Source organism: Heteronotia binoei, chromosome 4 (genome assembly GCF_032191835.1).
Source record: "Heteronotia binoei isolate CCM8104 ecotype False Entrance Well chromosome 4, APGP_CSIRO_Hbin_v1, whole genome shotgun sequence".
In the NCBI taxonomy this organism is placed as follows: domain Eukaryota; kingdom Metazoa; phylum Chordata; class Lepidosauria; order Squamata; family Gekkonidae; genus Heteronotia; species Heteronotia binoei.
Genome location: NC_083226.1, coordinates 19,861,514 through 19,888,063, shown reverse-complemented (window position 1 = coordinate 19,888,063; position 26,550 = coordinate 19,861,514). Strand labels below are relative to the sequence as shown.

The following is a 26,550-nucleotide window of genomic DNA, read 5'->3' as shown; positions in this document are numbered from 1 at the left end:
CACTGTTCATCGGTTGCTCTATCCTGTTGTGGTCTATATTCGACTCCCACTGTGCAATCTGCCTTGTGCCTAGTGAGAAAGGCAGACTATAAAAGCTGGTAATAACAAAACCCATTGGTCCGATCAAAAGACTGGGTCATATAAAAAAAACAGTATCAGCAGTCTCTGAAACCGCAAGCTAGGAACTGAGTAAATCTCTGTGGGGAGAGTGTTTCACAACCAAGGCTGGTTCACCACCCAAACAGTTGCTTGGAGTACCAAGCCGATGGAGAGTGGTGAGGAGGTGCTAGGTTCTGCTTGCGTCTGGCAGTGCTTCTTGTGCCAATGCTGCCTAGGCCACAGCAGCACTATCCTCAGCACCAGGGCTTTTTTTTTTGAAGAAGATATTGGATTTATATCCTGCCCTCCACTCCGAAGAGTCCCAGAGTGGCTCACAATCTCCTTTACCTTCCCACCCCCCACAACAGACACCCTGTGAGGTGGGTGGGGCTGAGAGGGCTCTCACAGCAGCTGCCCTTTCAAGGACAACTCCTGCAATAACTATGGCTGAGCCAAGGCCATTCCAGCAGGGTGCAAGTGGAGGAGTGGGGAATCAAACCCGGTTCTCCCATATAAGAGTCTGCACACTTAACCACTACACCAAACTGGCTCACCAGTTTGTAGCAGAAACTCCTTTGCATATTAGGCCACACCCCACTGATGTAGTCAATCCTCCTGGAGCTTACAGGAGACCCTGTACGAAGAGGAGTTCCCACTACCAAAAAAAAGCCCTGCTCAGCACCCTGTCTCTTCCCTCCCCAACCCTGCTCTCCCAAGACCTTACCCCTGAATCTCCAAGAAGTTCCCAATCTGGAACGAGAAAACCTACATTACAGTGCTCTGCTTTTGCTCTGTTTATGTTGCCTGGGAAAAAGTTTCTGAGTAGGAGCCTCTTGTTTGTTTTTCTCCCAGCTCTTGAGCTTTTGAAAGCTAAATACTAAATGCACACAAACTCCTTAGCTTGGAGTGTTTACACCTTGTGCAAGTCCTTGTAGTCAGCGCACTGCTGTTCTTTGCACGCCTTCCTCCTACAGATTTCAGCAGGGTTTCACCGCTTCCCATTGCGCTTACAATAACTTCCCAGCTACGTATTAAGTTTTTTGCTGGGCTGGTTCAGGAGACTCGTTCTGGAGTTTTTGCGTTTTCTAGCTGTGTACAGGTCCAATTCAGTATGGGACCTTGGAGAGTGACATGATCGAGGTTTACAACATTATGCATGGGGCAGAGAAGGCAGAGAAAGAAGTACTTTTCTCCTTTTCTCACAATACAAGAACTTGTGGACATTCAATGAAATTGCTGAGCAGTCCGGTTAGAATGAATAAAAGGAAGTGCTTCTTCACCCACAGGGTGATTAACAGATGGAATTCATTGCCACAGGAGGTGGTGGCAGCTACAAGCATAGATGGCTTCAAGAAGGGATTGGATAAAAATCTGGCGTAGAGGTCCATCAGTGACTATTAGACACAATGTATAGATGGAACTCTCTGTCTGGGGCAGTGATGCTCTGTATTCTTGGTGCTTGGGAGGGCACAGTGGGAGGGCTTCTAGTATCCTGACGTCATTTGTGGACCTCCTGATGGCTCCTGGGTTTTTGGCCACTGTGTGACACAGAGTGTTGGACTGGATGGGCCATTGGTCTGATCCAGCATGGCGTCTCTTATGTTCTTGTGTTCTTATGAGAGAATCAATTTAGACCTTCCTTTCCATGGTGTTTTCATAACCTGAAATGACTCTGGGGAACTGCTATTTGCGCTGTTAAGGAATTGTAACATGAGACCCATCAGTACACACACTGAGTCCCAGCGGGGCAAATAATGGTCCTCTGGGACATTCAAGGATAGGAAAATGACACAGGGAGGAAGGACAAACCTCCCTCTTCCTATGCACCTGATTCCTGATCTGAACTGGTGACCCCATCGTGCACCTGGGAAGTTCAGAACTCCAGATCGTGATTCTCAAGCTGACCCCACAGAGGTCCTCATGGAAAATGCAAGTTTTATTTTCAAGAAGAAGAAGATGATGATGATATTGGATTTATATCCTGCCCTCCACTCTGAATCTCAGAGTCTAAGAGCGGCTCACAATCTCCTTTCCTTTCCTCCCCCAAAACAGACACCCTGTGAGGTGGGTGGGGCTGAGAGGGCTCTCACAGCAGCTGCCCTTTCAAGGACAACCTCCGCAAGAGCTATGGCTGACCCAAGGCCATTCCAGAAAAAAGGAAACGAAGGGAAGGGGAAGGGGAAAGGGGGAAAGGGAAAGGGAAAGAACAAGGCTGGAGACAGATACCAGGTTTGTCCTTGTATTCAGTGCCAGATTAAACCCTATGGAGGCCCCTAGGCAGTCAAAATCTCAGGGGCCCCCTTGCAAATTATCTCAGAGTTGGAGCACCTGCCCCACCACCTGTTGCCCCCACTGCAGCCTGCAGGCACTTTCCCAAAAGCCCCTTTGACAAAACTGCAGAGGGAGAGGCAGAGAGAGACAAAATCAACAACCGCACCAGGCAAGTCGGGCAAAGAGTGGCTCAGCTACTGGCTGCATGTGGAGGCTGGGAGGGCTGCAAGCAGGGGGGGAACCAGTGGGTGGGGGGAGATAGCCCGGGGGCCCTAAAGGGGTGGGGGGCCTAATTGTTAATCCAGCCCTGCTTGTATTCTGCCCCCTCCCCCTCGAAAGATGAAGGCAGTTCGAATCAAGGAGCTAGGATCGTTACCTGCAGGGCTTTTTTTTTTGTAGAAAAAGCCCAGCAGGAACTCATTTGATATTAGGCCACACACCCCTGACATCATTGTTCCACACAGGGCTTTTTTGTAGAAAAAGCCTAGCAGGGACACATTTTCAGATTAGGTCACACCCCCTGACACCAAGCCAGCTGGAACTGTGTTCCCGCTTAAAAAAAAGCCCTGGTTACCTGGGTTGTGACATATCTGGATTTTTTGGTGTGTGTGGGGGGGGTGGAACCTGGGGAAGGAGGGGGTTGTGGAGGGGAGGGTATAAGCTCATAGACTCCACCCTTCAAAACAGCTGTTTCCACCTGGTGAATTGATCTCTGTCATCTGGAGATCAGTTGGAATTTTGGGAGATCTCCAGGGTCCACCCGGAGGCTGGCAACCTTGTCCATCCTGGCTTTGCTGCTAGATATTTATATTGCATCAAAAAAACCCCCCAAAACCCTGCAACACTTATTTGACCAAAAGTCTCTCAAAAGAAACATACACCAATGGGAAGCTTCTCGTCCACAAAGCCTTATTCTTGCGTGCCTACAGCTCAAGTTTCTAGCCCTTGAGGGACGGAGACAGGTTTAACAAACTCAAAAGAGCTGGGTGTGTTGGAATCGATGCCTGTTTTGTGGAGAAATACCTAGCCCTGGATGGTGCCCCATTTGTGCTTTGAATCCAGGAGTGAAATTGCTGCTGCTGGGGAAATTCCAGCACAGAAAACTTGAAGTTGGTGCAATTATGGGATTTCTGAACCTGAGACGTTTCTTCAGTTAACACAGTGCGATAAACAAAATTTGCTGTCTTGCTAGATGGGAGGTGGCTGGGGAATTGCCAAATGCAACTGGCAACGCTCTCCCTGCCTTTCCCGATAGCAATTCATCCCACGTCAGCGGAATGATATGCCAGGAGAACCCCACACATTCACAAATAATGGTGGGAAATGGGGGGGATCTCTGCCCCATATCTAGAATGCTAGCTAGGCAATCTTGAAAGCCAGCTAGGAGTAATGGACAGTTCCAGGGCATAGAAAAAGCCCAGCAGGAACTCATTTGCATATTAGGCCACACCCTCTGGCATCACCATGGTTTTGCACAGGGCTTTTTTTTGTACAAAAAGCCCAGCAGGAATTCATTTGCATATTAGGCCACACCCCCTGACACCAAGCCAGTTGGAACTGCATCTCTGTGCATTCCTACAAAAAAAAAAAAAGAAGCCAGTTCCATATCTCCTATTTCAGTAATACCTAGGAAATATCCGTCTGTTTCTGAAGGGAAGCATGGAAGCTGGGGGGAACCAGAGTGCTCACCAGAGATCTCTGGAGCTAGGGTTGCCAATCCCCAGGTGGGGGCAGGGGATCCCCCAGTTTGGAGGCCCTCCCCCCGCTTCAGGGTCGTCAGCAAGCGGGGGGAGGGGAGGGAAATGTCTGCTGGGAACTCTGTTATTCCCTGTGGAGATTTATTCCCATAGAAAATCATGGAGAATTGATCTGCGGGTATCTGGGGCTTGGGGGGGCTGTTTTTTGGGGTAGAGGCACCAAATTTTCAGTATAGCATCTAGTGCCTGCCCCCCAAATAACCCCCACGTTTCAAAAAGATTGGACCAGGGGGTCCAATTCTATGAGCCCCAAAAGAAGGTGCCCCTATCCTTCATTATTTCCTATGGAAGGAAGGAATTGAAAAGGTGTGCTGTCCCTTTAAATGTGATGGCCAGAACTCCCTTTGGAGTTCAATTATGCTTGTCACAGCCTTGATCTTGGCTCCACCCCTAATGTCTCCTAGCTCCACCCTCAAAGTCTCCTGGCTCCACCCCCAAAGTCCCCAGATATTTCTTGAATTGGACTTGGCAACCCTATGACTGGAGCCTCTTCCTCAGCGTCAGCTGGAGTCAGCATTGCCAACTTCAGAGTGGAACAGGGTTGCCAGCCTCCAGGTGGGGCCTGGAGATCTCCCACTTTTACGACTTATTTCCAGCTGGCAGAGATCAGTTCCCCTGGAGAAAATGGCTGCTTTGAAGGGTGGCCTCTATGGCATTGGACCATGCTGAGGCCCCTACCCTCCCTAAACCCCACCCTCTCTCGGATCCACCCCCAAAGTCTCCAGGTATTTTCCAATACAGACCTGGCAACCCTAGAGTGAGGCCTGGAGATCTCCCAGAGTTACAACTGAACTCCAGATAGGGTTCCCGTCTTCGGACTGGTAAATATCTAGAGATGTGGGGGAGAAGAAGAAGATATTGGATTTATAACCTCCCTCCACTCTGAATCTCAGAGCTGTCACAATCTCCTTTACCTTCCTCCCCCACAACAGACACCTTGTAAGATGGGTGGGGCTGAGAGAGCTCTCACAGAAGCTGCCCTTTCAAGGACAGCCCTGTGGGAGTTATGGCTGACCCAAGGCCATTCCAGCAGCTGCAAGGGGAGGAGTGGGGGATCAAACCTGGTTCTCCCAGATAAGAGTCCGCATACTTCACCACTACACCAAACTGAGAGGTGGAGCCTGGGGAGGGCGGGGTTTGGGAGGGGAGGGACCTCAGGAGAGTATAAATGCCATAGACTCCACCCTCCAAAGCAGCCATTTTGTCCAGGGGAATTGATCTTGGTTGTCAGAAGATCAACTGTAATAGCGCGAGAGCTCCAGGTAGCACCTGAAGGTTGGCAACTCTAACTCCAGATTACAGAGCTCTGTTCCCCTGAACAAAACAGTGACTTGGCAGAGCAGACTCTATGGCATCATACTTCACTGAGGTCCCTCCCCACACCCCACCCTTCTCAGATCTGGAATTTCCCAACCCAGAGCTGGAAACTCTATCTGGAAATGATACAATTCAAGACAGGGACCTCATGAGTTGCCTGTATCACCGGCCTGCTCTTCTCCTCAGGTCCTGCCTGTGGTTTTTTTGGGCTATCACGGATTAGTGGCTGTGTGCCACCTGCAGAGGGAGATGTCCCTGCCTTCGTTCCAGAAGAGAGCATCCACTGCCAATCTGGACTGGTCCATGGGGTTGGGACTTCTGGGTGAGGCCTGTTGTCTTCTTCACTTGCTTCACTGGAGGGTGACGTCAGAGCAGAGGTGGCCAAACTAGCTTAACGTAAGAGCCAGATAGAATAAACATCAGATGTTTGAGCCACAAGACATGAACATCAGATGTTGGAAGGAGGGAAGAAGGAAAGGAAGGGAGGGAGGAAAGAGGGAGGGAGGAAGGAAAAAGTGAAAATCAGGAAGAAAGAAGTGGAAAAAAAGTGAAAATCAGGAAGGAAGGCAGGAAAATAGATGGAGGGGAGGGAGGAGGGAGGGAGATGAGGAAAGAAAATAACTTCAACTTTAAATGCATTCTTCAAACTTGGAGAAGTGATTTAAAGAGACAAAGGCCTTTTCCCAGCCCGCTGACGGGGGGGTGGGTGGGCGGGCTTTGAGAGCCACACAACGTGTGTGAAAGATCCACATGTGGCTCCCGAGCCAGTTTGGCCATCACTGCGTCAGAGGGTATTTCTTCCTCTGGCGTGACCCTCCCCTGTGAATATTCAACCCTTCGATGGAAGAATGAGACTGTATCTTTCCCACTTACTTTCTCTTTGTTGGTAGGGTGGAATTTGCTGGAGCTGGTTAGACCAGCTGGGTTAGCCGCTGCCCTGAACTGTTCTGAGGTGGTGTGTGGGCAGGGAAGAAGTGGCGGTTGGAAGACAGGTGATGGGAAATGGTGAGATGGGAGATAGAGGAACGCTCAGTCCTCACTAATCTCCTTTCCCGTACGTAGGAGCATGGATGTTTTCTTCAGCTGATAGGTCAAATAAACATCATATCGTGGTAAAAAAAAAAAAAAGATACAGCTGGTTTGCTTTCTCTGACTGGATGAACTAAGCCAGCGGCCTAGCTTGGGCTGTCACTTGGGAGTGCCCCTGCAGTCTTCTGTGAGTTTTTCTTTGTGCATTGGCGCTAGGCTCAATTGTATGTTCCAGGCACTGGGTATAAGGGGCATTGAGGAGTCTGCTCATTTACCATCACCTTCTGCTTGGCTGAGAACAGACAGCTGGCTCAGGGCGGCATCAAGTTGCCCCTGAATGAGCCAGCCAGGAAAGGAGCGGATGGGAGCCTTCAGATGACACGCGGCCCATCCCCAGGACAGGGACAGGCTGTGTGTGCCCTGAAAGAGCTTCCAGAGCACTTGTGTGCCTCTAGGCCGCTCCCCAGGTGCTTCCGAAGTGCCCCAGAGCTGCCTCAGAATTTAGGTACCAGTTTGAAAGTGGTACCTTTCTGAGGCGGCTTCAAACTGGCCCAGGACGGGCTGCATGTGGGACGGGGATGACAGGCAGATGTGCACATGTGTACATGTTTTTTTGATCTGCCTGCCATTCCCGGGGTGGCTTAAACCTCCCATCTGTTATCAGCCCCACATTCCTGTTAGTTATCCCTAGCAATAGGATTCAGAGTTTTACTGCTACTGTAAAAGGAGGCTCTCTTTAGTCACCAGGGTTAGGAGCCATTAATAGACCTGCCTTAAAGTTGAGAGACAGTTTGGTGTAGTGGTTAAGTGTGAGGACTCTTATCTGGGAGAACTGGGTTTGATTTCCCACTCCTCCACTTGCAGCTGCTGGAATGGTCTTGGGTCAGCCATAGCTCTCGTAGGAGTTGTCCTTGAAAGGGCAGCTTCTGGGAGAGCTCTCTCAGCTCCACCTACCGCATAGGGTGTTTAGGTGGTGGTGGGAGGCAAAGGAGATTGTGACTGCTCTGAGACTCTGAGATTCAGAGTATTGGGCGGAGTATAAATCCAATAACTTCATCATCATCATCATCATCATCATCATCATCATCATCATCATCATCATCATCATCATCATCATCATCATCATCTTCTTCTTCTTCTTCTTCTTCTTCTTCTTCTTCTTCTTCAAATCTGTCTTTGAAAGCCATCTATGCCCATGGCCATTACTACCTCTGCCTGCCACCAATTTCACAGTTTAATTACTTGTAAAGAAGCATTTCCTTTTGCCGATCTTCAATATATTGCCCATCAAGTTCTCTGGTTGTCCCTGAGTTCTAGTATTATTAGGAGGGGTGGGGGAGTAGTGTTCTCTCTGAACCCCATCCGCTGAGCTACCCTGAAACCCCCCCCTGATGTTTACCTCATAGCACTGTTCCCAGCCGATACTTGACAACTCTTATGAGGGAGATCATCCAGTTAATAGGCATGAGGTAATCAGGAATGACATTTTAGTAATTTCAAGTTTATTTATATACTGGGGTGGCCAAACTTGCTTAATGAAGGAGCCGCGTAGAATAAACAACAGATGTTTGAGAGCCGCAAGACGTGAACGACAGATGTTTGAGGAAAGGAAGGAAGGAAAATAGATGGGGAGGGAGGAGGGAAGGAGAGGTGGAAAGAAAGCAACTCTACAGTGCATTCTCCAAGCTGCCAGCTGGCTTGGCTTGGAGAAAAGATTTAAAGAGACAAATGCCTTCTCCAAGCTGGCTGACGGGGTGGTGGGGATTTTAAGAGCCACACAATATGTATGAAAGATCCACATGTTTGGCCACCCCTGTTACGTGCTTTAGTTCCCATTTTCGCACGCATTTGAGTGAGGGATAACAGGAATATGCTTATTTCCCACTTTTGTTTTGCCTTTGCTCAAAATATAGATCTTTCCTTATTTGATATTTTCATTTCTTTTATAATCAAGTGTACTATGTACTTAATAAATTCTAATTTTTTTTAAAAAAATCCCCAGTGTGAGTGATTTTGAGGTCTTCGGTACCTTTATACATGCTCCATCTGGTATGTGCAAAGGAGGAAAGGAGATGTGAGTGTAAAACAAAATCCTTTGTGGGTTTATGTAATTGCTAAAAGAGGCTTGTCTCTGAGGAATTCACCCTACACAGAAAAAAAAAAACTGGGATAAAAATCAAACGGAGTGCTGATTTCACCCCCTCTCCGCTCTAATATAGAAAAATGAAAGTAAATTTCTGGAAGCTTTAATCGGTAGCTCTAATCTGACCTCTAGTGGTGGCAGTGGGAAGATCAATGGGGTAGAGAAATTAGGCGAGAAATTAAATCTATAGCTGTCTATATCGGTCAAGTTGCTATTTTGGTTAGCTGGGTAAATTCCTCACCTGTATAAAACGCTGTCCTACTCCTCTTTGGTTCCTTCTTTAATGCAGAAGTTGAAAAAGGTTTCAGCCCGGTTTTCAGTTATTGTCACAGAACAGAATTTCCGGAACTAGAATTAGGTACAAGTGTCACTCTGACAAGTCTTGGGGTGCTTTCAAGTCTCAGAATAAAGGAATTAAATGAGAACGATCGCTTTAGCAACAAGGATCTAAATTAGTTTTAGCAACCTCTTTCCAAGAGGATTCAATCACAAGGGTGAATTCTGATCGTCGGTACCAGAGCGGCTTGCAAACTGTAACATCTCCAGCATTTAGCTTTTTGAAAAATCCTGTATCCGAAAGTTATTGTCAGTACGTAGCAACCAAATAGCAAATTGGAAACGGTGATATTTGGTCTCAGCAAACCCTAGGAATTCCTAATTCACAACAGATGAAATCTGTCTCTCTTTAGGTGGTCATGTACTTCAGTCTTCTATGTGGTGCCCGCTGTGTGTTTCCTGGCACCCTTCCTGTTCAACAGTTGCCAGCAGTGTCTTCTACGTAGGGGGCACAATGAAGGAAGTGGAATGCGCTGGCAGAACATCACTGCAATCTGGAAAGATGTGTTGGGAAATTCCTGGAGCTCTGGGGGCAAAACCTGGGAAGGAAAGCTATGATGCCATAGAATCCACTCTCCAAAATGGCCTTTTCTCAGGGTTGCCAAGTCCCTCCGCTGCTGCGCTGGGGGACTGTTGTCTTGCGCATGCAGCGCGATGACATTACCCATAAGTGACATCATCATGGCGGGGATGTCGTGCTGGGGATACTCTAGGAGTCACAGTAAAACTCTATGGTACCATAGTGTTACACCGGGGAAGATCTAGTATTTGCAGCAAAACTCTATGATACCATAGCATTTTTACTGTAAGTCCTAGAGCATCCTCGGTGTAATCATGGCACTTCTGGGTGACATCATCATGCTGGGGATGGGGAGCCCCATCGCCGCACACTAGTGGCCTATTTCCTGCCAGCAGCTTCAGGCCCTCCAGACTGGGGGATCCCTCAACCCTGACAGGAGCTTGACAACCCTACCTTTTCTCCAGGGGAACTAGGATTACCAGATCCAAACCTGGGAATTTTGTGGGTGGAACCTGAAGAGGGTGGGGTTTAGGGATGGGAGGGGCTTCAAATGAGGTATAATGCCACAGAGCACACCTTCCCAAGTGGCCATATTCTCCAAGTGAACTGATCTCTGTCACCTGGAGATCCTCGGAGATCTCCCGCTACCACCTGGATGTTGGCGAGCATAAGGGGAATCGATCTCTGTTATCTGGAGGTCAGTTGTAATTCCAGGAAGTCTCCAGGCCCCATGTGGCAGCTGACAATCGCATTAGACGCCCTGCTTGCACAGTTGGATTTCTGGGTGAACAGCAGCCATTCGGTACCAACTAAACGTTCGTAACACCACAGCAAAATTGGCCTGTTGAGAGTGGGTTAGGAGGATCACATGGGCTACTGCACCTTCCTTGATTAGATCTGGTTTTATATTTGTCGGCGTGGACTAAGTCAGGGTGGCCGAACTGCAGCTCAGGAGCCACATGTGGATCTTTTGCATACATTGAGGGGCTCTCGAAGCCCCCACCGCCCCATCAGCCAGCTTGGAGAAGGCATTTCTCTACTTAAATCAATTTGCCAAGCCAGCCAATGGCTTGGAGAATGTTTAACATTAACGCTGCTTTCTTTCCACTTTCCCCTCCCTCCTCCCTCCCCTCTATCTATTTTCCTTCCTTCCACTCCTCCTTACCTTCCTTCTTCCCTCCCTCCCTCCCTCCCTCTTCTCTCCCTTCCTTTCTCTCCCTCCCTTTCTTCCTCCTCCCTCCCTTCCTTCTTTGCAGCTCTCAAGCACCTGAGGTTTATTCAATGCGGCTCTTGCGTTAAGCAACTTTGGCCACCCCTGGCCTGAATAGCCTCAGATTGGTTATTGTACCTCGATGCCTCTCCCTTCTGAACACCTCCCATCTTTCTATTGACATATCTCCCTCTGGGCATACGTCTTTTGAAATGTGGCGTTGGAGGAGAGTGCTACGGATACCGTGGACCACCAAAAGGAGAAACAAGGGGGTCCTAGACCAAATCAAGCCTGAATTGGTCCCTAAAAGCTAAAAATTGACTAAATTGAGACTATTGTACTTTGGTCACATTATGAGAAGACGAGAGTTACTGGAAAAGACCATAATGCTAGGAAAAGTTGAAGGCAACAGGAAAAGCGGAACATATGAACATATGAAGCTGCCTTATACTGAATCAGACCCTTGGTCCATCAAAGTCAGTATTGTCTTCTCAGACTGGCAGCGGCTCTCCAGGGTCTCAAGCTGAGGTTTTCCACACCTATCTGCCTGGACCCTTTTTTGGAGATGCCAGGGATTGAACCTGGGACCTTCTGCTTCCCAAGCAGATGCTCTACCACTAAGCCACCATCCCTCCCAAGGAAGACCCAACATGAGATAGACTGGCTCAGTCAAGGAAGCGTCAGCTTTCAGGTTGCAAGACATTAACGACAAGTCTGTTAATAGGATGTTTTTGGAGGTAATTCATTCAGGTGGGCAGCCATGTTGGTCTGAAGTGAGAGAACCACAGAAATAATGTTCTAAATACAAAACCAGACCATGGCCAAATGACTAATAAGCTTCAAAGCCTTCTTAAAGGTACATATCCTAATATCGAAATTTATATACGCACAGAATTCATGCCATACGCAATTCACACATCCCATATCAAATACTAGTAGAAGAAGAAGAAGAAGAAGATATTGGATTTATATCCCGCCCTCCACTCCGAAGAGTCTCAGAGCGGCTCACAATCTCCTTTACCTTCCTCCCCCACAGTAGACACCCTGTGAGGTGGGTGGGGCTGGAGAGGACTCTCACAGCAGCTGCCCTTTCAAGGACAGAGTCTCAGAACGGCCTACAATCTCCTTTCCCTTCCTCCCCCACAACAGACACCCTGTGAGGTGGGTGGGGCTGGAGAGGGCTCTCACAGCAGCTGCCCTTTCAAGGACAACCTCTGCCAGAGCTATGGCTGACCCAAGGCCATTCCAGCAGGTGCAAGTGGAGGAGTGGGGAATCAAACCCGGTTCTCCCAGATAAGAGTCCGCACACTTAACCACTACACCAAACCGGCTCCCGTCCAAAGAAGTCCAAAGAAGTCCAGTCCAAAGAAGTGTTTGTGCAGAATACACAATTTATCATACGTTGCTTGTGCAAAAACGGAACTTGTGCAAGACTCTCCAGATGCCCCCAATGCCCTTGCTAGTTGGTAAGATGTTTCAGTCACCCTTTCTTCATGGAGGAGTTGGTAAGCAGTCCGCAATTTCAACGGGTTCCACCCCACTTCATTGAGTTCACACTCGGGTTGCCAGTCCCCAGGTGGGTAGCAGGGGAGCCCCTAAGGGTTCTGTGATTAAACCAGCCTCCAATATAATCAACAAATTTCCACTGACATTTATAAAGGAAACATAAACAACCACTTAAAGCAGTGAATTGTACATAAGGTGAAGTCATACGGTATGCTCGGTCCATTATAAGGACAAAATTAGGTGAAGTATTATAATACGCACAGTCTTTCTTGGGACCAATCGGCCTCCAAATGGTTTCAGCCAAGAACTGGCAAAGTAGAGTCTTCTTCGCAAGTCAAACTGCTGTAGAAAAAAGCCAGCAGTAGCAGACAGCTACGAAGGCGGCGCCTCTCTGCCTCCGTTTCTCTGAAGCTTCCACAGGCTTAATGCAAAAGACTACAAAGTTGATATTGGGTTATTTAATCCCCAGGTGGGGGCAGGGGATCCCCCAGTTGGGAGGCTCTCGCCTCGCTTCAGAGTCATCAAAAAGTGGGAGGGAGGGGAAATATCTGCTGGAAACTCCATTGGGAACAATGGAGACTGATTCCCATATTGTATAATGAAAAATTGAACCACGGGTATTTGGGGCTCTGGGGGGGGGCTGTTTTTTTTAGGTAGAGGCACCAAATTTTCAGTATAGCATCCAGTGCCTCTCTTCAAAAGACCCTCCAAGTGTCAACAAGATTGAACTAGGGGGTCCAATTCTATGAGCCCCCAAAGAAGATGCCCCTATCCTTCATTATTTCCAGTGAAGGGAAGGCATTGAAAAGGTGTGGGGTCCCTTTAAATGTGACGGCCAGGGCTCCCTTTGGAGTTCAACTATGCTTGGCTCCATTTCCAAGTCCCCAGATATTTCTTGAATTGGGCTTGGCAACCCTAGTTCACGCGCATGTCAAGCACAATATTTTCAAACCATCTGAAAAGAAAGAAAGAGCGCAATAAAATGTAGAGGTTCCGGAGCTGCGTTCCTGTGAACTCCTGCCCAAAGTGAGGCCTGCTGCTAGGGAAGCCGGGACCCCCCCAGAGTTACAGCTCGTCTCCAGGCTCCAGAGATCGGCTCCCTGGAGAAAATGGATTCTCTGGAGGGTGGACTCTATGGCACTGTGCCCCATTCATGGCCAGTGTGTGGGAATAGGCAGCTGTCTAGGGTGCCACCTGGCCCAGGGGGTGTCCCCTGGCAACCCCTCTCTCCATGCACAGGCTCCACGGAGCACAGCCACTGCCCGGCTGTTTTTGCAAAAGCGGATGGCACCTCGGAGCCCAGCAGGGATAAATGAACCAACTATAAAAGCTGAAGAAGAGCCAATTACGGTTTCTAAAAATTGGCTCCTGTTGAAGTTGTCTGCTGCCACTCGTCTTTCCTACTCTACTTTAACAGAGCCAAGGGGTGGGAGCTATAGCTCAGGGGTAGAGCATCTTTCTGGCATGACCAAGGACTTGTCCCTGGCACCTCCAGCTCAAAGGATCAAGCAGAAATGGTCATGTGAAGGTCTTGTCCTTGGCACTTCCAGCTATAAGGAGCAAGTAGTATTCTCACTCCCTGGAGAAGATCCTGATGCTCGGAAAGACAGAAGGCAAAAGAAGAAGGGGACGGCAAAAGATGAGATGGCTGGACAGCATTGCTGATGTAACAAACACGAATGTGAGCAGACTTCGGAGGATGGTGGAAGACAGGAGAGCCTGGTGTAGGGATGCCAGCCTCCAGGTGGGACCTGGAGATCCCCCAGAATTACAGCTGAACTGCAAACTACAGAGATCAGTTCCCCTGGAGAAAACAAATGCTTTGGAGGGGGGACTCTGTGGCCTTGTACCCCACTGAGGCCCCTATCCTCCCCAGGCTGCATCCCCTAATCTCCAGGAGTTTCCCAACCTGAATCTGGCAACCCTAGCCTGGCGTGACTTTGTCCATGGGGTCGCAAAGAGTCAGACTCGACTGTGCGACTGAACAACAACAGTATTCTCACAATTTTTATTGCTTAATCTCAGAATTTTTTTTTTAAAAAAATAAAATTGAAAATAAAAAACTGTAAATTAAAAATAATTTCAAGCTTGTTTTCTCCTACAATTCTGGTTTTTAAAAAAAATTTGGGGGGGGGGGTTGCTAGTGGGCAGCTCGCCTAGGGCACCAAAAACTCTACCATCAGCCCTGACCCCACTGACGTCCCTGCCCTCCCCTGACAACCCTTCCCTGGCATCTTGGGGTGGGGGGGAACCTGACAACCAATGTTCCCGCTAAGCAACACGAACGTTAAACATATTCCCCAAGCCATTGGCTGGCTTGGCGACCAAAGTTCCCTCTTGTGAGCAAAAATTCTACTTTGTGAGCTACTGGCATTAAAGTTGTGAACTGCTGCATAAATGATTGTCCTCTGGGGTCATCCTTCCTGAGTTGACAAAAATGTGTGAGCTGGAAGCTAAAAATCTGTGAGCTAGCTTAGCTCATGCTCAGTTTAGAGGGAACATTGCTGGCAACCCAAGTTAACTGCTGCCCATCTCTTTAGTCTTTAAATGGCTAAAAGATTTTGCTGATTTTGCTTCGAAGAATGAAAAAGACTGCTCCTCCCCCAACAAGGAATGTTTTTTGGGAAATACAGGAATCGAAATTCAATTTTTAAACGGTTGTTTGTTGAATGAGCGGTCAACAGATGACTAGGTTATTGAGTTTATGCCAGCCTCCCATACTTATTGTGCAATGCTGTAACTGGAATTCCCCCTCGCCCGCTCTCTTCACAGAAGTCACCTGACTTCCTTGGGGGAAAAAATGCCCAGTTTGAAAGGATCTAGCACAGCCTTTCTCATCCATCAGGCCTAGACTCAGCCCCGAACGGGTATTGTGCAACGAGGGCCTAATCAACCTAATGGAAGATTCCCTTTTCCAACGGCAGAGGGCGCCAGAGGGCTACACTCCGCTATTGTCAACAAACAGAAATGTGGATGAGGCTTCGAAAGAGATATGACAAGACAAGAGACACCGGACAGAAGGGAAGGAGAGAGACGGGAACAACAGCAAAAGACGGGGAGCGCTGCACAAGGTAAGCATCTTAGAAATCCTTTCCCAGAAATGCATTTTTCTGAATCTCAGGGTTTGGGTGAAATGTGTCATGTTGGGGGCTGAGTCCTTTGTAGAAACTGGGAAAGAAAGTATTAGGTGTTTCCAGACTATCCTCCTCTCTGCTTTTGGGAGGGGTCGGTTGGCTTGTGGAAAGTGGCTGGCGATTCTGTGGCGAGCCCTTCTCTGTAGCTCTGGGCCTGCCCCCGTCTCGTCACGGCGGTGTGCAAAAATTTGGGCAGGGGTGGCCAAACTGTGCTCGGCAGCCACGTGTGGCTCTTTCACACATATCGTGCGGCTCTTAAAGCTGCCCCATTCGGCTGGCTTGGAGAAGGCATTTGTGTCTTTAGATCGCTTCTAGCCAAGCCAGCTGGCAGCTTGGAGAATACTTTTAAAGTTAAAGTTGCTTTCTTTCCACCTCTTCTTCCCTCATTTATTTTCGTCCCTCCCTCCCTCCCTCCCTCCCTCCCTTCCTCCCTCCCTTCCTTCCTTCCTTCCTTCCTTCCTTCCTTCCTTCCTTCCTTCCTTCCTTCCTTCCTTCCTTCCTTCCTTCCTTCCTTCCTGTCTTGCAGCTCTCAAACATCTAACATATATTCTATGTGGTTGAAATATACTGGGTCCGATGTACTGGTAGATCAGGCAGAACCACTTTATTGGAGACTACATACTAAAGACATACTACAAAGACATGTCGCCATGGCAGCAACATTGGGCGCTCCTGCCCCTCTGGGCTGGCTGGGTGGCTTCTTCTTCTCCATCCAGGTCAGATGATGGTGTGGACTCGACTGCGCAAACCTGGTTAGAATCCCATTCTCGTCACCAGTGAAATGTACTGGGTCCGATGCGTTGGTAGATCACGCAGAACTACTTTATTGGAGACTACATACCACAAAGACAACATGGCGGAGCCGAGACCCCACTTATATACATCCCCAATAACGCCCCCCCCCCGGTCCATACCAAATCATGACGGTCAAGCTTCGCGCCATGTTGTACAGAATTCAAATCATCCGAGTTGTTAAGCAGTTGTTAAGCAGACCCGCAGTGTCCTGGATGCCTGCGAAACTGCTGCGGAGTAGTACGTTCAGTACAGTCACTTCACGTTGTCACCCCCCTCAGTACATAACGCCAGCAGTGTTCCCTCTAAGCTGCAGAGTCTTGTGAGCAAAAAATTCTACTTTGTGAGCGACCGGCGTGAAAGTTGCGAGTTACTGCTCTGGGGTCATCCTTCCCTGAGCTAAGACAAAAATGTGTGAGCTGGAGGATAAAAATCTGTGAGCTAGCTCGCGCCAACTCAGCTTAGAGGGAACACTGAACACCAGCTCTTACATTCAGCAAGTTTGGCCACCCCTGCATTTGGGTGTGCAGCATGATTCGGTGCTATAGGAACTAGTTTTACTTACTAAGGGTGAATAATAATAATAATAACTGTTCATTCATCATTATACCGGTTCTGCTTTTTGCCAGAGGAGTACCAACTCTGTTGTATCAGGCAGAGGCCCTCTAGGGTCCTGGTGCCGCTGGTGAGATGCAGGGAGCAGAGTATGGCTGCTAAATCCAGGCTGGGAAACTCCTGGAGATTTGGGGGTGGGGCCTGCGGAGGACAGGGGCCTCAGATGAGGTACATGGCCATAGAGTCCAAACTCCAAAGCATCAATTGTGTCCAGGAATCTGACCTCTGTAGTTCACACACGAGCTGTAATGCCAGGAGATTCCCCAAGTCCTACCTGGAAGCTGCCACCTCTAGGTACTTCACCGGTGGAGAGAGAAATGAAACAGAGTGTTAATAAACGTGTCGTCTTTGCCCACATGTGAAGTCCATCCCCTGTGCCTTTTGAAGACGAAGCAAGATGGAGCTGTTCCATATGGGGTAAGTCGGTTGTGGGAGAAAAGGCTGAGCTAAAAGACACAGGAATACTGTAAGGTTTGTTGGGGGGGTCCTTTCAAGAAGGGTGTGGGGTGGCAGAGAAAGAGTGCCCCTCCCCAGGTTCATGGGCTTTCTCTCAAACTACAGTTGCCAACTCTGGGTTGGCAAATTTCTGGAGATTTGGGGTTGGAGCCTGGGAAGGGCGGGGTTTTGGGAGGGCAGAGAGCTCAGCAGGGTAAAATGGGTTACACTGCATAGGACTGCACTGTGATATGGTTGGCTCCTTGTTCTGATTAAGGGATCCCTAGTTCTCATTGGAATAACCCTGCAACTTTTCCTGGCTCCCACCAAGTGTTTTTAGAAAGTGGGACGGGCCAAGTGAGATGTTTGTCCAGCAAGCTGATTAACCATTGGCAGGTGTTTTTTTTTGTAGCAGGAACTCCTTTGCATATTAGACCACACACCCCGACGTAGCCAATCCTCCTGGAGCTTCCCATAGGCCCTGTACTAAGAGCCCTGTAAGGTCTTGGAGGATTGGCTACGTCAGGGGTTGGGTGGCCCAATATGCAAGAGTTCCTGCTACAATAAAAAAAGCCCTGACCATTTGGGATTTGATTGGCTGTGCAGATTTTTTTTAAAAAATCTATTACTTTAGCAGCAGCTGCAATCACAGCACAAGGATATCACTGCGTGACTGAAAGTAAGCTGCAGCGGCCATTTTGTAGCTGGCTGCGTCTCTTGCGACAGCCATTTTGTGGCTGCCCCCATCGCACTGTGTTAGAATTCCAAAGGTGCCTGCAGGCTCAAAAAACTTAGGGACCCCTGTAGTAGCCCACTGTTTTCCTGAGGGACATGGGTCTGAGCTGATGTAGCTCCCCTAGCTTGTAGGATGTAGGCTGATGTTGGGGGTGGATAACACCCCACTCCCCATTCTTCCTCTTTCCTCTCTCAGGAGCTTCATCGCCTGCTTCCTCTTCGCCTGCTCTGACGCAGTCTCTATGTTTGGAGAAATCCTGTCTCCAAACTATCCTCAGGCCTATCCCAACGATGCTCTAGAATCCTGGGAAATCAATGTCCCGCCTGGTTACGGCATCCGCCTTTACTTCACCCACCTGGACATCGAGCCTTCTCAAAACTGCGAGTATGACTCTGTGAAGGTACAGGCCTCGACCCTCTGCTGGGAGTCAGAGGAAGGGAGGGGGCCACAGAGGAGACATGGGCTGGTCTGATCTTCAGTAGCAGCTAGGGTTGCCAATCCCCAGGTGGGGGCAGGGGATCCCCCGGTTTGGAGGCCCTCCCCCCGCTTCAGGGTCATCAGAAAGCGGGGGGGAGGGGAGGGAAATGTCTGCTGGGAACTCTATTATTCCCTAGGGAGGTTTATCCCATAGAAAATAATGAAGAAATGATCCACGGGTATCTGGGGCTCTGGGGGGGGCTGTTTTTTGAGGTAGAGGCACCAAATTTTCAATATAGCATCTAGTGCCTCTCCCCAAAGTACCCTTCAAGTTTCAAAAAGATTGGACCAGGGGGTCCAATTCTATGAGCCCCAAAAGAAGGTGCCCCTATCCTTCATTATTTCCTATGGAAGGAAGGCATTGAAAAGGTGTGCCATCCCTTTAAATGTGATGGCCAGAACTCCCTTTGGAGTTCAATTATGCTTGTCACAGCCTTGATCTTGGCTCCACCCCTAATGCCTCCTGGCTCCACCCCCAAAGTTCCCAGATATTTCTTAAATTGGACTTGGCAACCCTAGTAGCAGCTCAGCACTGTGATGCATAAGGACCAATGGGGAAGTTGTATGTTGAGGACGTTGCTTTCCTGGTTGTCTCCAAAAGATCCAGAGGAAGGTGATTGTTGTTGAGAAAGTTGAGAGAGGTACGACATAGCATGGTACATGCATAGGGGATAAGACATGGCTCAGTGGCAGAGCATCTAAGCATGCAGAAGGTCCCAGGTTCAATCCTCACTCAGCATCTCCACTTAAAAAGATCAGGAAGCAGGTAATGCAAAAGACCTCTTCCTGAGCCCCTGGCAGGGCAGGTCCTAGACTGTCCGGCACCCTAGGAAAGGCTAACTTCTCACGCCCTCCCCTGCACTGATAATGTTGCCAAATCACATGGGCGTGCGGCCCCAGAAGGCTAGCGCCCTAGGCAATAGTCTAGTTTGCCTAGAGGCAGGGCCAGCCCCAGCCCCTGGAGATAGGGGTCCCAAGCTCCTGCTAGGGGTAGGGTTTCCCCTCTTTTGGGGGCCCCCAACCTGCCAGCTTGGAGCAAGCTGCTGAAGGGACCCCTGGCCCCCAAAAGCTCCATTGTCACACTACATACCGGATGCACTGAGGTCACCTGGAAGTGATGCCATCGCACTGGGCACATCACACCAGGGATGCCCTAGGAATCAGGTAAACCCCCCCCCCCCCCTGCATGGTACCATCTCCTCTTGCTCTCAACTTGCAAAACGAAAAAAAAAAGACTCTGAGGGAACTAGATCTAAGCAGGAGTCAAGTTGCACCTTTAAGACCAACCAATTTTTATTTAGAACGTAAACTTTCGTGTGCTCTTAAGCGCACTTCGTCAGACGAGGAATCCAGCACAGGGAGCAAAGCCATACATAGCTGAGCAGAGCCATACAGAGCTGGTAGGCAGTGGCCCAGAATGCAACATGGTACAGATTTAAGAACCAAGGACAGTGAAGTAAAATGAAATGGTAGGCAGTGGTTTAGAATGCAAAATGGTACAATGACAGAATAGTAGAATTAATAAATTGAGCAAACCTTTAATCTGAGTAGCATGAGCGTGCGAAAGCAACAAAATAGCAGTATGCAGTAAAATTAACATTAAAAAGAATTAACATAAAAAAAATAAAACAGCATACTGCTGTTTTGTTGCTTTCTCATGCTACTCAGATCAAAGGTTTGCTCAATTTGTTAATTTTACTGTTCTGTCATTGTACCATTTTACATTCTAAACCACTGCCTACCAGATCATTTTACTTCACTGTCATTGGTTTTTAAATCTGTACCATGTTGCATTCTGGGCCACTGCCTACCAGCTCTGTATGGCTCTGCTCAGCTATGTATGGCTTTGTTCATTGTGCTGGATTCCTTGTCCGATGAAGTGTGCTTAAGAGCACACGAAAGCTTACGTTCTAAATAAAAATGGATTGGCCTTAAAGGTGCAACTTGACTTCCACTTTGTTCAACTGCTTCGGACCAACACGGCTGCCCGCTTGGAACTAGATCTAGTTTATCTTGTTATCCTGCAGTTGTGTGAGAGCTGCGTGCGTGAGCATACACACCAGCCAGAGATACTGGCAACCACCAGTTGCAATATATATATATTCCTCTAGCACAGCGGTCTCCAACCCCCGCCCCCCCGGTCATGGACCAGTACCGGTTCGTGGCCTGTTAGCAACCAGGCTGTGAGTTGTATAATTATTTCATTGTATATTACAATGTAGTAATAATAGTAAGAAGAAGACAACATTGGATTTATATCCTGCCCTCCACTCCGAATTTCAGAGTCTCAGAGCGGCTCATGATCTTCTTTACCTTCCTCTCCCACAACAGACACCCTGTGAGGTTGATGGGGCTGAAAGAGCTCTCCCAGAAGCTATCTTTTCAAGGACAACTCGGCGAGAGTTATGACTAACCCAAGGCCATTCCATCAGCTGCAAGTGGAGGAGTGGGGAATCACACCCTGTTCCCTCAGATAAGAGTCCACACACTTAACCAGATAAGAGTCCACATACCAAACTAATAGAAATAAAGTGCACAATTGTATCATCCTGAAACCATCATCCCACCCCCCCGCCTGTGGAAAAATTGTCTTCCGCAAAATCGGTCTCTGGTGCCAAAAAGGTTGGGGACCACTGCTCTAGCAGAGAGGAGGTAAACCAGGGGTAGAATTCTAGCAGGAGCTCCTTTGCATATTAGGCCGCACACCCCTGGTGTAGCCAATCCTCCAAGAGCTTACAAGACTCTTTTTTGTAAGCTCTTGGAGGATTGGCTACATCAGGGATGTGTGGCCTAATATGCAAAGGAGCTCCTGCTAGAATTCCACCCCGGAGGCAAACACAACTGTCCCTTTCAGGTCCTGACCGGGGATCACCTTGAAGGCCAGCTGTGCGGGCGGAAGAAGGATGATAATCCTGGCAACAAAATCCTGAAGGAATTCTATGTGCCCCACAATACCTTGACAGTGACTTTTCAGTCGGACTTCTCCAATGAGGAGCGCTTCACCGGCTTTGCGGCTTATTACGTTGCTGTGGGTAAGTTGTCGGCTGCCTCCATCTGGCACTTGGAATTCTCCTAGATGTGTGATTCCTTCCAGCATTGCCTTGGTTACAGAAGGCACCATTTCAAGGGTTGTCTTTGTATGTCGGTGCGGGGGGCAGGGCTGAGATATTTGCTGTATTTCTCCATCTTTAGCTTAAATGCTTTTTCTTTTTTTCTTTTTGGACATTTAGATGCCAGGATTACTTTGTCAAGGAGAAAAGTGGTGTGGGGAGATGGGAAAACCTTAACCCTTTTCTCTTCTTGCTATTTTCTCACTGGAGAAAAAAAAAAAAACCAGGGCTGAGCTGGTGTTAACTATTACTGAGGAAAACTTTTTCTTCATCGGGGTAAAAATGTCTCAAGGGCAACTTTTCCGTCAAGAAAATGGCAGAAAAGGCCCCACACAGTTCTCCTGTATGAAGGCCGGTTTGGTGTAGTGTTTAAGTGTGCGGACTCTTATCTGGGAGAACCGGGTTTGATTCCCCACTCCTCCACTTGCAGCTGCTGGAATGGCCTTGGGTCAGCCATAGCTCTAATAGAGAGCCAGTTTGGTGTGGTGGTTAAGTGTGCGGACTCTTATCTGGGAGAACCAGGTTTGATTCCCCACTCCTCCACTTGCAGCTGCTGGAATGGCCTTGGGTCAGCCATAGCTCTAATAGAGAGCCAGTTTGGTGTAGTGGTGAAGTGTGCGGACTCTTATCTGGGAGAACCGGGTTTGATTCCCCACTCCTCCACTTGCAGCTGCTGGAATGGCCTTGGGTCAGCCACGGCTCTCACAGAGCTGTCCTTGAAAGGGCAGCTTCTGGGAGAGCTCTCTCAGCCCCACCTACCTCACAGAGCGTCTGCTGTGGGGGAAGAAGATAAAAGAGATTGTGAGCCGCTCTGAGACTCTGAGATTCAGAGTATAGATTCAGAGTATATAAATCCAATATCATCATCTTCTTCTTCCTCCTCCTTGATAAAGTAGCCCTTAAGCATGGCTGGTCCTGACACTAGGCAATTGCCTAGGGCGCCAGCCTTCTGGGGGTGGCAAATTGGGTGCCCCCATGTGACTCAGTGACATTAACAGTGTGTGTGTGTGGGGGGGGGGTGCCAGAAGTTAACCTTGCCTAGGATGCCCAACAGTCTGGAGCCAGCCCTGCCCTTGAGGCTGTATAGGCAAATTTTAAAAATCCAACTTAAGATAGAACCTAGAATAAAGTTGTCAACTTCCAGAGATCTCCCAGAATTCCAACTGATCTCCAGACTACAAAGATCAGTTTCTCCTAGCGATCATGGCTGTGTTGGAAGCTGGACTCTACGGCATCATTCCCACCTGAGGCCCCTCCCCAAACCCCTCCCTAGGGCTCCCAAGCCCCCGTCCAAGCTGGGGTTCTCCTGCCCGGGAGGTTCCCAACCCGCCAGCCCACACTGGGTCAGTGGGGAAACCTCCCCCGATGTTGCTGGCACGACGACGTCACCCGGAAGTGACGTTGCACATCGGCCGCTCTAGACATTTCTGGAAAAACTCTATGGTTTTCCTGGATACTCTAGCAATTTGGGAGGGAAAACTCTATGGTACAATAGGTACCATAGAGTTTTTCACTCCCAAAATGCTAGAGCATCTGGGAAAACTATAGAGTTTTCCCAGAAGTGCCTGCAGTGACCCGTGCGCAATGTCCCTAAGTCCCCCACCAGAGGATGTGGGGGACTTGGCAACCCTACCCCTGCCTCTTCAGGTTCTGCCCCCAAATCTCCAAAAATTTCCCAACTATAAGTTGGCAACCCAGAGTCAAATAGGTGAACCCACAGAGAAAGAGAGTAAAGGTGCAGGATTCTCACCAACAGTCAAATACTTGCTTGTGAATATATTCCCGATCAGGAGTGGCAAAACTTGCTTGACAGAATAGCCGCATGGAATAAACATCAGATGACTGAGAGCTGCAAGACCTGAACGTCAGATGTTTGAGAGCTGCAAGACAGGAAGGAAGGGAGGGAGGAAGGGAGGAAGGAAGGAAGGAAGGAAGGAAGGAAGGAAGGAAGGAAGGAAGGAAGGAAGGAAGGAAGGAAGGAAGGAAGGAAGGAAGGAAGGAAGGCAAATAGATGGGGAGGGATGGATGGAAAGAAAGCAACTTTAACTTCAAATGCATTCTCCAAGCCACTGGCTTGGCTTGAAGAAGGGATTTACAGAGAAAAATACCCTCTCCAAGACAGCTGGCAGGGTGGTGGAGGCTTCGAGAGCCACACAATATGTGACTTCCCCTGTTCCAAATTATTAATTTGCAAAGTTAGGAGTCAATAAGAAGTCATGCTTGCTGTGAGAGCAGGGACGTTCACCATGTTGTCCCTAGGTTCAGGTGTGTGGTAAGGACTGCTAGAGCTCTCCTGAAGGGTCTTCCTTTCCCATTGCCTTCTGTGTTTTTATCCCATCCTCTTTCCCATCCCATCCTCTTTCCCCTGATTCCACCAGATCCTTCTTGACGTCTTTCTTCCCTCCCTGCAGATGTGAACGAGTGCACGGAGTTTGTGGAGGCGGCCTGCAGCCATTATTGTAATAACTACCTTGGGGGGTACTTTTGTTCTTGCCCCCCAGCATATTTTTTACATGAAGACCAGAAGACATGTGGAGGTAAGAGCCCGGTTCCCCAGTCCCCAAAAGAAGCATCATTCCCTTGTAGAACTGATACCTGAGTTGAGCAGACCTGTCCCATTCAATAGCCTGCTCTAGACAAGTGGAAAATCCAGAGTAGTTAATAAATTGGAAGGATTTATAGTTGCCACAGGGCAAGGGTATAATTGAGTACCACTTAAATAAAGAACAGAATTCAATCACTAGAGAGTCTAAGGTTGCCAGCTGGCCAGAAAAACACCCTCTTATGCTTTTAACAGAGACTTGATGTGCAGAAATGGACCCTTGAAGATTTTCACAGCACAGAGCAACATAACATTTTTTTAGAAGAAGGGTAGGGTTTTTTTATCCTGTTGTTGTTTTTACCTTAAGGCATCTCAAAGCAGCTTAAAATTTCCTTCCCTTCCTCTCTCCACAACAGACCCCTTGTGAGGTAGGTGGGGCTGAGAGAGCTCTGAGAGAACTGCTCTTGACAGAACAGCTCTGAAAGAACTGCAGCTGGCCCAGGGTCACCCAGCTGGCTGCATGTAAAGGAGGAGTTAGAGTCTACTGCGCTTAACCAGTACTTTGTTTATACTGTACCTTTCTTTCTCAAAAGGGGACCCAAAGTGACTTACATCTTTCTCCTTTCCTCCATCTTATCTTCACAACAACCCTGCGAAGTAGGCTAGGCTGCATGCGTGTGACTGGCTCAAGGTCACCTAGCCAGCTTTTATAACAGAGTGAGATTCAAACTTGCTCCCCCACTCCGCATGCTAGTTGTGCGACTCTAACCCCTATACCACACTGGCTTTCATCATCTTTATTTTATTTATTTTATTGCATTGCATTTATATCCCACCCTCCCTTAACAGGCTCAGGGTGTCTAACAACAGTTAAAATGACAGAGTATTAAAATCAAGCACAATAAAATCATTAACACGTTTTAACAGTTCATACAGTTTAAAATATGTAAGACGATTCCAAGTTCACTCGCCAGGATCCAGGTGGTAGGTTTTTATTTATTCTTATTGTGCGCTGCATATAATGATATTATAGGATGTTATTTGGCACTCTGGAGTTGTATTGGGATGGTTCAGGTGTCAGTGCTGTGGGATGGTGGAATAGTGGTCGCCTCCCCGTTATTACTCCCGTGGCACAGAGTGTTAAAGCTGCAGTACTGCAGTTCAAGCTCTACTCACAACCTGGGTTTGATCCCCGGTGGAAGCTGGGTTTTCAGGTAGCCGGCTTGAGGTTGACTCAGCCTTCCATCCTTCCGAGGTCGGTCAAATGAGTCCCCATCTTGCTGGGGAGAAAGCGAAGATGACTGGGGAAGGCAATGGCAAACCACCCTGTAAAAAGTCTGCCGTGAAAACGTTGTGAAAGCAACATCACCCCAGAGTCGGAAACGACTGGTGCTTGCACAGGAGACCTTTCCTTTCCTCCCATTATTTGTTAAATGCCAGTTTAAACAACTCTGTCTTACAGGCCCTGAGGAATTATGGCAAGTTCCACATAGCAGGGGCTGCCACTTAGAAAGCTCTTGCTCTGGTAGTGGCCAGTTGTGCTTCTTTTGGCCCAGGGATCATAATGAGATTTTGTATACTTGATCAAAGTGCTCTCTGAGGCTCATATGGGGAAAGACGGTCCCGGAGGTAAGTGATAAGTGCTCGCAGATCCAACTGGTATTAAAGAGACAATTAGAGGGACCAGCTCAAAAACTGGCCACTCTTTTGGAGACAGGCCCAAGCTTGGAGAGTCAAGACTCCCTTAAGCATTGCCGGGATGGGGGCAATCAGGAATCAGCAAAGGCATTTGGCTTGTAACCAGATTTGCATTTGGTGGGTGTTGCAAGGTAGAATTAAGAGACAGTGATAAGCAACATTGGATAGACGTGATTTCAGCAGCAGATCATAAACCCTCATCAGGTTTCTAATTTGCAGATGTTTAGACTGTGCCTGCTACAGTCTCAGAAACCAGAAGAGGTGGCAGGATAGCGTTTCAGGCTTGGAGGCAGGGTTGCAAGCTTTTAGGAGAGGTAATATTACTTTTTTACCGGCTACATTACCTTTTTTTAAAGAGCCAGTTTGGTGTAGTTAAGTGTGTGGACTGTTATCTGGGAGAACGGGTTTGATTCCCCACTCCTCCACTTGAGTCCCCACTCCTCCACTTGCAGCTGCTGGAATGGCCTTGGGTTAGCCATAGCCATTGCAGGAGTTGTCCTTGAAAGGGCAGCTGCTGTGAGAGCTCACTCAGCTCCACCCACCTCACAGGGCGTCTGTTGTGGGGGGAGAAGATATAGGCGATTGTAAGCCACTCTGAGTCTCTGATTCAGAGAGAAGGGCGGGGTATAAATCTGCAGTCTTCTTCTTAAATGGGTCTGTCTAGATATTATTCAGTTTGATCTGCAAACAGTTATCTAGTGTTGTTATTGAGCTCCATGCCCTGACAAACTTCAACTGCCCATATCCATTCATCAGAGCTCTGGTAAAGGAACAGGACCTGGTTTTCCTGGCCAGTTGGCAACCCACGGCTGGAAAGAAGTCT

At 48.4% G+C, this 26,550-nt stretch overlaps 2 protein-coding genes across 2 annotated transcripts in view; one reads left to right on the top strand and one right to left on the bottom strand.

The window, feature by feature from the left end:
- Nucleotides 1–26,550, bottom strand: part of LOC132570344 (solute carrier family 25 member 36-A-like) — a 441,151-nt gene that overhangs the window by 220,371 nt on the left and 194,230 nt on the right. The gene's annotated exons all lie outside the window — the stretch shown is intronic.
- Nucleotides 16,932–26,550, top strand: part of C1S (complement C1s) — a 30,186-nt gene continuing 20,567 nt past the window's right edge. Inside the window, exons 1-4 of the mRNA XM_060236881.1 lie at nucleotides 16,932–17,146; nucleotides 18,096–18,300; nucleotides 21,232–21,409; nucleotides 23,899–24,024. Coding sequence (XP_060092864.1) covers nucleotides 17,127–17,146; nucleotides 18,096–18,300; nucleotides 21,232–21,409; nucleotides 23,899–24,024 — 529 coding nt within the window. The 5' untranslated portion in view covers nucleotides 16,932–17,126. The remainder of the gene's footprint in view (nucleotides 17,147–18,095; nucleotides 18,301–21,231; nucleotides 21,410–23,898; nucleotides 24,025–26,550) is intronic.